This window comes from Octopus sinensis, linkage group LG3, assembly GCF_006345805.1.
Source record: "Octopus sinensis linkage group LG3, ASM634580v1, whole genome shotgun sequence".
In the NCBI taxonomy this organism is placed as follows: Eukaryota; Metazoa; Mollusca; class Cephalopoda; order Octopoda; family Octopodidae; genus Octopus; species Octopus sinensis.
In genome coordinates, this window is record NC_042999.1 from 172,863,254 (window position 1) to 172,875,889 (window position 12,636).

A 12,636-nucleotide genomic window follows, 5' to 3' on the forward strand; every position below is an offset into this window, starting at 1 on the left:
TGTCCAGTTCTTTCCTATCTATTAAATCATGTTTGCAAAATCGTACCCTCGCGAAGACCTTATATATGCAAACATCAATCATTAATAATGGGGCTTCTCTAGCCCCATAACATATAGCTTTGAATGTACATCACCTTTGGCGAAGTGTATCTGTAAAGGTCATATTGCAAACACGGCTTAATAATCCTATTGAAGACAGTACTTAGAAAAGCAGAATTAAAATAAAATAAATTTAGGAAGATTTCGTTCCAATTACAGAAAAGCTTCCCGCAGTTTTCTTTTTCCTTTTCTGTTTTGCAATTATTAACTAGCTTCAATTTTAAAAAACGAATTTACTTTTTTAAACTAGTTTATCTGAATACCTACTTAGCTTTTCTACTAGGTCTTCTACATTTACGATGGCATTTATTTCTACTAGGTTTTGCAGGACGCACTGCTCGAGCTCTACATTTCTTCTAGGCTGAGGCTCGTCTTCTGAGCTGTGGTTTCTGGCTCAGAATTTTTGAAGTCACAGTTGACACTGGCTTATGATTATTGTCCGATCTTCATATATTGCATTAATATTTCTCGCAATTTCTATTGCGTTGTTGCCTTTGCCACTTCCAATATAGCATTGAAAAAATAACACTGTTAAAATCGAACTGCGCTCTTTAAAACTTGCACTGACAGTAAGCCAAGGTAAAATTACCATCTGCTTTTATAGCAAGTTGATGCAGGTAGTTTATCCCGTCCCCCTCCTGCTTTTAGTTCATGCAATTGAAAAAACTGCATTATTTGTGTGTGTGTGTGTGTGTGTGTGTGTGGTGTGTGTGTGTGTGTGTGTGTGTGTGTGTGTGTGTTTTGCATTGAAGCCTTAATAGCTGTCACAGACATTAGAAATCTTTATATTCTTTGATTCGGCACCTTGTTGGCTTCGTAATATGGACTAAACTTTTAACTTAATTTAGTAAAATTTACTTGTTTTGGTGCATAAGGTCTTTCGTGGGAATTAATGCTGTTTTCTTTCTGTTGGTTAATTGACGAAAGTTTCTTCATCCCATCTGCTCTCACGCGAAACGCAAGATCTCGAGATGACTAAATTTTTGATCTTAACTATACATTAAACTTTAAAGAATTTTGTAAATCTCTATAAAATTTTCATTTTGCATTCAATGTACGACTATCAGATCTCTCAGATGTGCTATTTAGTCACACATACCATTCTATCACCTTCTTACTATCCTCTAAATTAGCAATATGCATAATATTGCCTCTCAGAATCCCATGCTAAAACTATTCTGTCCACATTATTGTGAAGATTTTATTTGTAATTGAAAATCCGGTTATCTGGAACCACCTCCATACGAATTAGATTAAAGAAACTCACGCTTATCACTACATTGGAATGGTCTGTGAGGATTATGAACCCTGAGATTTACGATTAAATAAGTATTTATAAAGAAAGCTAGAGCTCACGTATTTAGAGAAATATATGATCATACGAGCACTCGAAAATTATTTCAATACAGAAAGATAACATTTGACCCAACCGATATATGTATTTGAAGGGAGATGAACATAATTAGACTACGACAGTAAAACATAAAGCTCGACACACTGCCGAGTGTGCTGTCTTACTCATTTTTCTTTTTAAATTTCTTTTAAGTAGCTTCACCTCTCTACATTTTGCTACACATAGCATCCAAGCAAACCAACGACACAGCCTCTGAGTATTTCCTACGATGTGCTGTAGAAATTTCTTAGTTTTGAGTAAAAGAAAATATAGAAAGATCAGTTAATTAAAATTTTATTCAATATATTCCCGTCTGAAAAGGCGGAGAGCTGGCAGAAACGTTAGCACGTCGGACGAAATGCGTAGCCGTATTTCGTCTGCCGTTACGTTGTGAGTTCAAATTCCGCCGTGGTCGACTTTGCCTTTCATCCTTTCGGGGTCGATAAATTAAGTACCAGTTACGCACTGGGGTCGATGTAATCGACTTAATACCTATGTCTGTCCTTGTTTGTCCCCTCTATGTTTAGCCCCTTGTGGGCAATAAGGAAATAGGTATTTCGTCTGCCGTTACGTACTGAGTTCAAATTCCGCCGAGGTCGACAAATTAAGCACCAGTTACGCACTGGGGTCGATATAATCGACTAAAACCTGTTTGTCCTTGTTTGTCGGCTCTATGTTTAGCCCCTTGTGGGCAATAGAGAAATATATATTCCCGCCTGAGATTCACTTACTTATTGCAGTGCTCCTTCAGTTTTTCTAAGCCCTGCAAAAGAACTCGGAAGTTTGGGCCCCCAAACTTGACTTTCGCAACAACTTTAACCAGGAACTTTTCAGCATGCCCTCGTAGTTATTTCAAAAGTCACATTTAAACCCCATAAAAGGTGATAAGGTATCAAATTTGAAAAATCAAGTCAGAATTTGACGAAATTACTGCATATAATCACTATTAAACACCTTTGTTGGGTAAAATAAATATCCAAAAGCATTTAATAAGATGTGTTTTATCAGAATATTAGCTGTATAGTTTATATTTACCATAGCCTGTTTATATAAACTATACCGTGTATATTTACCATGGCCTATAAGGTAACCTACACCATAAGATTCAACAGTTGCGCGAGTCACATAACTGCTGTTTATTGTGCTTATATTTTGGAATATTTGTGATGTTGTATGGCGATAAGCTAGGAGAATTGTTAGCCGGTCGAGAAAAACGTTTCGTGCCATTTCGTCAGCCTTTATTTCGAGTTCAAATTCCGCCAAGGTTCACTTTGCTTCCCATCCTTTCGGGCACTATAAAATAAGTACCACTTGAGCAATGGGGTCGGTGTAATCTATTTCTTTACTACCCAGAAGGGGCTAAACACAGAGGGGACAAAAAAGGACAGACAAACGGATTAAGTCGATTGTATCGACCTCAGTGCGTAACTGATACTTAATTTATCGACCCCGAAAAGATGAAAGGCAAAATCGACCTCGGCTGAATTTGAACTCAGAACGTAACGGCAGACGAAATACCTATTTCTATTTCTTTACTACCCACAGGGGGTACAAACAAGGACAGACAAACGGATTAAGTCAATTATATCGACCCAGTGTGGAACTGGTACTTAATTTATCGACCCCGAAAGGATGAAAGGCAAAGTCGACCTCGGCGGAATTTGAACTCAGAACGTAACGGCAGACGAAATACGGCTACGCACTTCGCCCAGCGTGCTAACGTTTCTGCCAACTCGCTGCCTTTTGAGTCGGTGTAATCTACTCAACACGTTCACTGAACTTGATGACCTTGAGCCAAAATATGAAACCAATGTTTGTTATATTCTCGATCAGTAGTTCTACAGCGTTTTCCATTAATCGACTCCTCCATGACATTTCATTTCCATATGCTTAGCGATGATTTTTTTTTTTAATCTTCAATGTAAAGTAAGGCAGAGTAATTTCAATTTTAAGTTTTGCGAAACTATAACTCGGTGGCAAACAATCCTTGGCATTTAGAAATTTATGTAGAAGCTAAAATAGTTGGACATATGGCTTATCTATCATCACCATATATATTTCTTATTATACATTATTTCACTTAGTAACTCGATAGGGTAATTAAAGTTTGGATTTGGAGAAATTTGAACATTATTTGTAACGTATAGGAGACACACAAATATGTATTAAAAGTTCAACAGTAACTGGTGTTCAAATCTAATATATAAATTAACCCAGTAACACTGCAGAATATTTGATTATGATGCATTATTCTATATAGTTTATATATGTTTATATTTTGAGAAAAAAGCAGAAATTAGCTTTCAACTTAATTAGAGGTAATTATTTGGAATATATATATATATATCGGAAATAGAAACTAAATACATACTTTTCTCATTATTCACGTTTCAAATCAGATAATCAAAAGATAACATGCTAATTATGATCAACATCAAGACTTTTTCCTACACACAATCAATGGCACTGAGAAATTCGGTTCATTAATTATTCGTGATTGATTGAAAAGCTAGCTTCAATGACGAGGTTAGAAATATGTATGGGTGTGCAAAAGTCGAAAATGATTAATTTGACCAATTTCCCCACAAATGTCTTTGTACATACTGTATAGCAATTAAGCGTTCAATCTAACATTTAATTTGACAGGATCTTACCATTTATTCGTCTCACTTTGGGCGGTTTGCTCCTCACCTCAACCTCCTACAGAAGTGGAAAAGTGAAAATACTGGTCATTTTATTTCAACATTTTCATTTCAGTTATTTTTTGTTAAACCCGTAATCAGCCGTGACTGCCCTGTGATGACTAAAGGCATTTCAGTTGCGACCATCCTGGCTTTCCATTCTGCAAAGTTTCCTAAATTTAAGACATATGCATTGAACTATGGACTTACTTCGTTCACTCAAGTTGAGTGTATATATAGAGACCGTCTTAGCTGCCGGTGGATTTTCCGTTGCAGCATCGGTATTGTAGCACCTATGAGAATGTCTGTGTTAGTATATTAAAGGGAGGTTTCATCTTGGTTTATAAACATGTAATTGGATTAGATCATGGTTTCATACACTAAAAGCCCGAGTAATTTTAAAAGCTCACGATTCTAAACTTCGAGCAATAGTAGGCTTCTGGAATTTTTCTGTAAATACAATAATTGGCAATTACGCACACAGTCAATTACCGTTCACCTTAAAATTACAGAGCATTCACCAACCATTAATCAATCCTATTCCTAAAGAAACTCAGTATAATTATAGCAAAGCTTTATATTCAACAATGTTTTACAAACAAATGCTAATACATTTGCTTGTAAAAGTAAATGAACCCCTTCCGTTTAGTATAATGAAGAGCAACGCAAATTTGCTTAATGTGACAATTTTGCAAGAGGAAACATCACAGTGAATGATATCGTAGATCATACCTCAAATCGATGTAATCTAAATGTTTAAAATTCGAAACCTCAGTCCTACCCACAATATATAAACTGAATAATGTACTTTTTAAATAGCTGAAACTAATATTCTTTCAGAGAAAAGAAAATCCTTCGAAAGGATTAGATAGTGATATGCCTGAACTAGAAAAAGAAACCTATATCCAATCTGGATAATCTTTTAATTAGCATTGATGTGGAGTAAGAGACAGAATAGAAGGAACTCAGGTTTCAAGTAAAACCTTTTTATTTCAAGCCCAAGCCATGTAATCGTGAATTGTCGGGAGAATACTCACTACAATATTTTAAATCATGTAGCGGATGACTGAAGTGTTCATAAATAGCTTACAAAGTACTACTTGTTTCCACGTCTAATGTATTCAACAATTAAATTAGTAAATGATTTCTATTTCCGCTTGATGAAATTTGAAAAGAAATTTTAGTCACCTGATGCATAACGGGAGACACCGAATCTGCCCCTCCCGGTCAAAAGATTTAGTACCATCGTGTACAGTAAAATAATTCATATGGGCCTATTGCTTTTTGTTCATTTTCTATTATATAAAATCCGTTCTGTCTGCCTGTGTGTGTTTTCTAGGATCTCGAGCATCCTCCATCCGATTGCGCTCAAATTTGATAAGTAGATACAGAGCGTCTATAAGTCTTGCAAAAATGACGTACGCGAGGAAAATGTACGTGCAGTTTGCGCAAAAAATGCCAGCTGTCTTGAAATAATGCGGCAAAATGCAGTATATTAAAGAGACTAAACATGTAAGATGCAAAAGAGATATTTTCTTCAAACTTGGCATGAAAGAAAGAAAGACTATTTGGTTTCTCAAGAAGGTTTTTTTTTCTTACCTTCACTTCGTTTAACAAAACCAAAAATTTTATTGCAATAAAGGCATGCTTAATTACTTTTTAATGAAAAGAAAACACTAATTGCTTTTCATTCAGCAGATAGGATTCAGAACCGTTCATTGGACTGGGGGCATTTTGCTCGTGAATGTATAAATAGCAGAGTGACGAACATTTAAAGACGCAGTATCCTGTCGAAAATAAGCATAGTTACCGTTAAAATGTGGTATCTTACATGATGTTTATAGTTGGCTTATGGTTCTTAGATACCCACTCCAACACTTTAAGAGCTGGTTGACAAATTGGTCTCGGGTTATATTTTCACATGGAATGATACTAAAACATTAACCTGATGATAAATCTCTAACATTTCAATAAATATTTTACTGTCTCTCCAAATTAAATCTAATCTTTTGTCGTAGATTAATATTGAAGTTTATTTAAACCCTTTTAATGAAATAGTGTATCTATTGTTACAAGCGTATAAGAACAAAAACGATGTTTCGACCAATATAATTGGATCAATTTTTTAAATACTGATTAAGTATACAGCTATACCCCGGAAATCATTTAAATTTTGTACAATTTAAAAATTGTATAACGTGACCATTATTACAATACCAACATAGAAAGGCCTGTTTAGTATGAGCGAGCGATATCAGATTTTATTTAACATTTAAAAGATATTTAATGCACTTAAAAATTACATGTAAATAAGTTAAAAGTACAAAACTATTAAGGCAATAAATGTTGGTTTGTGTCCCAAAATCCCATTATGGGAAGATACTTCAAAGGATGAAACTTTAAAATACATTGCGTGCGTAAAGAGAACGTGTCTTTTGTGTAATTCAAAACAATTTATATTTTAAATTTGTTTCCAAATAAAGAACGAGGTGATAACAAACGAAATTATACATCAACCTCACTTTCAAAGTTTTCGTTATGAAACTTTTCTCTTCGAGGTCGCTTTGCCAGTTGAACTTCATCTTTTTTACCATTCACGTAATTTTCCTTCTCTTGTTGGTATCGAGCCTGGTCCTCGAGGAATTGTTTTGTATAAACTTTCTTTTTCATATCTGGAAGAATGCGCCACTCTTCAGCGGCTTTCGAAATTAGGGCTGATGCCTTCATTTTACCGGAATTGTTTTTCCGATAATCTTTCAAAAACATCAAATAAGCTGACTGGGGACGTTTTGGCTTCATATTATCAGAATCATTGTTCAGCTTTCCGGTTTCTTGAAGCCATCTCTCGCGGTCTTTTAAGGCCATGTCTTCATATATTTTCTTCTCATCAGGGGGTAAAGTTTTCCATTTCCCGGCGTATATCCTAGAGAATTCAGTCACTTTTAATGGAGTGTTACCGAGTCTATTATTTTCTGCACGGCAATTTGCAAGGTAGTAAAAGTATGCTGTCGTCGGTCTTTTAGGCTTCGAAGGGTCACTTTCTTTCTTTCTTGAGGCATCTGCTTTTTTGCGGCTCTTCTTTTCCATATCTGGGTATTCAGCCATCAAACTATATCGCAGCCAAATAAACAGCAAAAATCACGTAGTTTAACAGCAAATTGTGCTTTCTTTATTTTCGTTCAATTTTAAAAACAGCCGTTTTCTATTCTCCACCAGTGCTTTTTTTCTGAAGTCAAACTAACTGTGTGAAAAAATATTCACCTATATATGCCTCCAATATAATTTACATATTATACACTACCCATTAATATTGAATATGTAAAAACAATAAAGCTGCCACCTGTAACAATAAGATGAACTGCACACCAACGCTCCTACATTTAATATATAACAGTATATAGGAACTATCGAATATTATGTTTTGACTCTCCTCTTTATCTTTCTTGTATTTTGATATTTGAATTTCTATTTAGAAGCAAACATCAAAAAATGTCCAATAAATGTGTATAGAAGTATTTTTTTCATATCTTTATTACCATTTTCTCAAATAAGTCCTACAGGCGGTATTGTGAATTTAAACTGCACACTTTCAAATCTTTTACGTTTCCTAATATTTTTTTCAAATTAATGAATTTCTTCGGGCATTTTCCTTGTGCTTTTCTTCTTTAAATATTTTAAAAGCCCAAATTTTATTGAATGGCTAAAGTTATAATAATCCTTCCCTCATATCTTAAATCAATTATACCTATGACCGGAATAATAAAATCAAGAATGCAATATTATTTGCTAGTTTCACATATGACAACCGGAGATAATTAATGAAAATTATATTAGGTCCACGTAATAAGAGTAACGAGCATTGTAAATTAAGCATTAAAATGAGTTACGTCCTTAACTCATGAGTGTAATTTTCTACTTGAAATGAATCCTTTTCAGTAAAATTGAGAAGGATGTAATAAAAGATATGCGTTTGTCGGGTAAGAAAATTTCCCCCAACACCATGTTTCTGTGTTCAATCACACTGCGTGGCACGTTTGGCAAGTATTTTCTACTATAAGCTCTGGTCGGGTAAATCCTTGTAAGTGGATTTAGTAGACGAAAACTGAAGGTTTAATCCATTTACAGCCGACTGAACTGGGCCAACGTAGTATGAAGTGTTTTGCTCAAGAACACAACGCACCGGAGCTAGAATGGGACCGACGATCGTGACTGCAAATGCTAGCCACTAGGCTGCACGTCTACATAAAACACAGGTGTTTGTATGTGTCATATCTGCATTGGTGTTGGCGTTTTTGGTCCCAGTAACCTAACTGTTCGGCAAAAGATGCCTATATAGTAAGTACCAAGCTTAAATAGAAAGTGCTTGGGGCGAGTCACTCGAGTAAAATCCTTCAAGGCAGAGCCCCAGCAAGACGGTACCCCAGCAAGGCAGGCCCCCAGCAAGCCTAATAACTGAAACCAGTAAAAGAAAAAGCTAAAGACGTCCTTCTAAAATTATTTTTTTAATTCTTGGCCACACATGAAATCGGTGAAAACCGACATTCTATTAAATCTAATTTATATAAATACATGCATCTATATATATTTGTAACTCTTCACTTAAAATTGGGCTTTCAGTTATAATGACATATTTTCAAATTATTTACTACATAGCGTTTAAATTTTCTTTTTCACCGAGGGAAATACAAACACTCCTATCAATACATTGATGATTAGCGGTAATTTACGTTTATTAATTCGTTTTGCAAGATTCCTTATGTGAAATCGTGTGTTGAAACAGATATTGTTGTATTTGGGACGGTCATTTTGTTTTTGCCAAATAAACACACGCACTATATTTATTTTTCTTCACTCCTTTATTGCTGTTCCTATTTTATTATTTTAACTCATATCCGGAAATTTTTCGTCATATATTTGACCGCTTTTCGTTTTCGTGTGTGTTCTTGCTCCACTTACTGCATTCTGTTCTTCTAAGATATGTATCCCTATGTGCGCATGCGCTTGTGTCCTTGTTTGTGTGTGTGTCTGTGTGCATAGCAGCAGTGCGGCCTTCCCTTAAGGCGGCTAACTGGCAGAATCGTTAGTACGCCTGGCGAAATGCTTAGTGAAAATTTCGTCTGCTGTTACGTTCTGAGTTCAAATTCCGCCGAGGTCGACTTTCCCCTTCGTCCTTTCGGGGTCGATAAATTAAGTACCAGTTACGCACTGAGGTAGATGTAATCGACTTAATCCCTTTGTCTGTCCTTGTTTGTCCCCTCTATGTTTAGCCCCTTGTGGGCAATAAGGAAATAAGTGTGGCCTTCTCTTCAGCCCCATCCTATTCAACCCATTGTGCTACTGCTGTCCAAAGACCCGAAAAAATGGTACAGTTCCGATGTTGCCTTCGTGGTAGTTGTTGTTATCTTCTTTTTTTCTTCTTTTTTTCTTCTTCTTTTTCCAATCAGGACTCACGCATTTAGCCACAAAAAATTATCTCTAATTCGAGCCTAATCCAATCTACTAAGAATGCGTTTGGCAACTTGAATATACACCCACCACACGCGAGAGAACTGGCAGTTGCACGGGCGCGAAAGCTACGTTGTTATCCCCATTCTGTAAACGATGACTTTTACCGGGTGGAGAGCTGAACCATCCTGGGGTACAGAGGATTCGCAATCTAGACTAGAGTCTGAAAGTTTACCACATCATAGTGGGTTACGCTATGGTTCCTCTTCTTTGGGGCAGAAGAAGGAAGAAAGAGTGAGAGAAAGTTGTGGTGAAAGAGCACAGCGGGGTTCCCCACCCCCGACGGAGGCTCGTAGAGCTTAGGTGTTTTTGCTCAAGAAACACTCACAATGTCCGATCTGGGAATTGAAACCGCGTTCTTACGACCGCGAGTCCGCTTCCCTAACCACTGGGCCATTGTGCCTCCACAGTTGTTGTTGTTGTTGTCGTTATTGCCATCGTAGGTAGCACCGCTGCTGCTGGCCGTGTTAGTTGAAGTTTCATGTGTGTGTGTATGTATGTATGTATAGGTTCGCTTCGTATGTATCCATGCCCACGTAGACAAAAAAGAACTTGGTAATTTGACTGCAGTATGATTAAAAAATGTGAATATTCTGTGTATATTCTCTGATTTCTATTAATTATATATACACAGGGTGGCCCAAAAAGTAGGTTTACAGTTATCACGTAGGCACTTTAAATTTCTTTTAAAATATTTTATTACTTTGAAATTTCTATCTTGCAATCATGTTTATGCACATCTTAATCAGACAATGTTCAATGTCTCAGCGGCTTAAAACGTCCTCCTTCAACATTGCAACATTCTTCAAACCTCTTCAAAACAGACTGAAATACAGTGCAGCACAAATTCCGATCTCCATCAATGTCAGTGTATGTGTCAGAAATGTAATCTTTTTATTTATTTACTGTTTGGGGATTCTTCTCATAAACCTTCTTCTTTACAACACCCCCAAAAGGGAAATCCATTTTCTTTGCTCTCTATTTAAATTGATTGCCGTAGCTCACATTTTACAATACCGGTAAAAAAAACAAAAACAATTACAAACTGGTAAGGGGAGCTTCACATAATTAACTAAATTATCATAGAGAAATGGTTTCATATATATATATATATATTTTAATATGCGAAAGAGAAAGTTGAATAACAGTAAACCTGCTTTTCGGCCACCCTGTATATGTGTGTGTGTGGGGGGGTATTCTTTTATTCTTTTCCTAGTTTCAGTAATTTAGCCTTTAATCGAACAAATCGACCCCTGGACTTATTCTTTGTAAGCCTAACACTTATTCTATTGCGTCTCTTTTGCCGAATCACTAAGTTATGGGGACGTAAACACACCAACATCATTTGTCATGTGATGGTGACACACAATATACACACACGCGCATATATATATATATATAATACATACATACACACACATACACATATATATAATCAGAAAATGGAGAAAACCACATTCATAGCTTTTTTTTATTACAAAGCATGATATAACAACTGGGTGACGTAACAAATATTACGGCCGTTTCCGATCCACTACCAAAACGCTGACTATAAATAAACGCGAGAATAAATTTATTTATCTTCATAGAACACTCGAATTAAGGCGCGGAGCTTCATCAGAGTAAAAAACAAGAACATACAATATAAACAAAGGGAAGAAGGAAAAGGAAAGAAAACATGGCCTAGAAAAAGAAGCCTAGAAATCCAATATAATTAATTCAAATCCTCAATTTTATTTAAATTTCAATTTTAGCATTTTCTATCTTGTTTGCTTTCTTTACCCTCTAGCACCTTTTATACCATAGATGTATTTGTCGACACTTGCTGGAATTTAGATTTATTTCATTACTAACTTGTCCTTCCCTCCACTCACTGCCCTTCCCCCGCATTATAGCCCTACATATTTGCGAATAATATTAGCCCCATGTTTGATTTATTCATCTTATTTCATTTTTTCTTTTATATGTTATTTTTTAATTTAATCTCACTCTATGTCCACCCTCTCCCACCATACATTCTGTGTCTGTGTCTGCTTGTTTCTGGGACTATGTTAGTTGGGCTTACCAGGAGATGTTTGTATAAATTTGATGTACTATGTAGAACTGTAAGTGTAACCCATTGATTGAAATTTTATGTCTGCTCCCACTTAGTGTTGATATATTATTTGTTTATAATTTTTAAATTATTAGATTTATTGATTGGAATAATCTAATTTTAGGTTAATGTAATATAAGCACAGCCTATTAAAATGTAATTATATTTTTTGCACCCATTTTGAGTTAATATACCTTTGTTTATAATCTTTAATGATTAGATTTAATTAGTATTTCATTGTAATCTTAGGGTATTTGTTGTTGCTTTTTAAGTATGTTTAGTAAATTGTTTGAATTAAGGAAACTTTACTCATAGTACTGATTTGCCAGTGGACCAGGTATTAACTCTACACATATAGTGCCAATATACTCTTTTAAATTGTATATGTATTGCTTATTAAGCATTTTTAGTATACTTTGGCAACTTGTGAGTTTTATTACTTGATAATAATTAACACATGATTTGGTCTTAAATATTAACCACCTAATTGTAAGTGACTTTTTATTTGTGTATTTTTCTTGCGTGCCTGTATATATCTAATTATTATCACAATTCGCTATACACGAGGTTAAGTCCCAATTCATTTGATAATACCTTTAATTAAATCGCTGAATTACCTGTACTTGTTGCCTCCCCATAACCACAACCAGAGGCTATTTACTTTTTTGACTGTTACCTCATGTATGTCATAACGTTAAGCTGCTGAAAGACATAAGCGGCCCTGCACTACTTATATCATTGTATTTTTCTTTTCTTGTTTATTTTATTGATATATCCATTGTAACGGTTTTAACTTGTGATCTCGGTTCAAATAGTAACTGATCAATTGTAGAGACCACTGGACTTAGACTTGCCCCATTGTG

The 12,636-nt window shown here is 35.4% G+C and overlaps 2 protein-coding genes across 2 annotated transcripts in view; one reads left to right on the forward strand and one right to left on the reverse strand.

Moving 5' to 3' along the window:
* Positions 1-12,636, forward strand: part of LOC115209421 (CCN family member 1-like) — a 384,650-nt gene that overhangs the window by 237,180 nt on the left and 134,834 nt on the right. The gene's annotated exons all lie outside the window — the stretch shown is intronic.
* On the reverse strand, positions 6,428-7,393 carry LOC115209422 (HMG1/2-like protein). The gene has a single exon (XM_029777836.1). It carries the CDS (start codon positions 7,276-7,278, stop codon positions 6,679-6,681), a length of 600 nt encoding a protein of 199 aa, XP_029633696.1. The 5' UTR covers positions 7,279-7,393; the 3' UTR covers positions 6,428-6,678.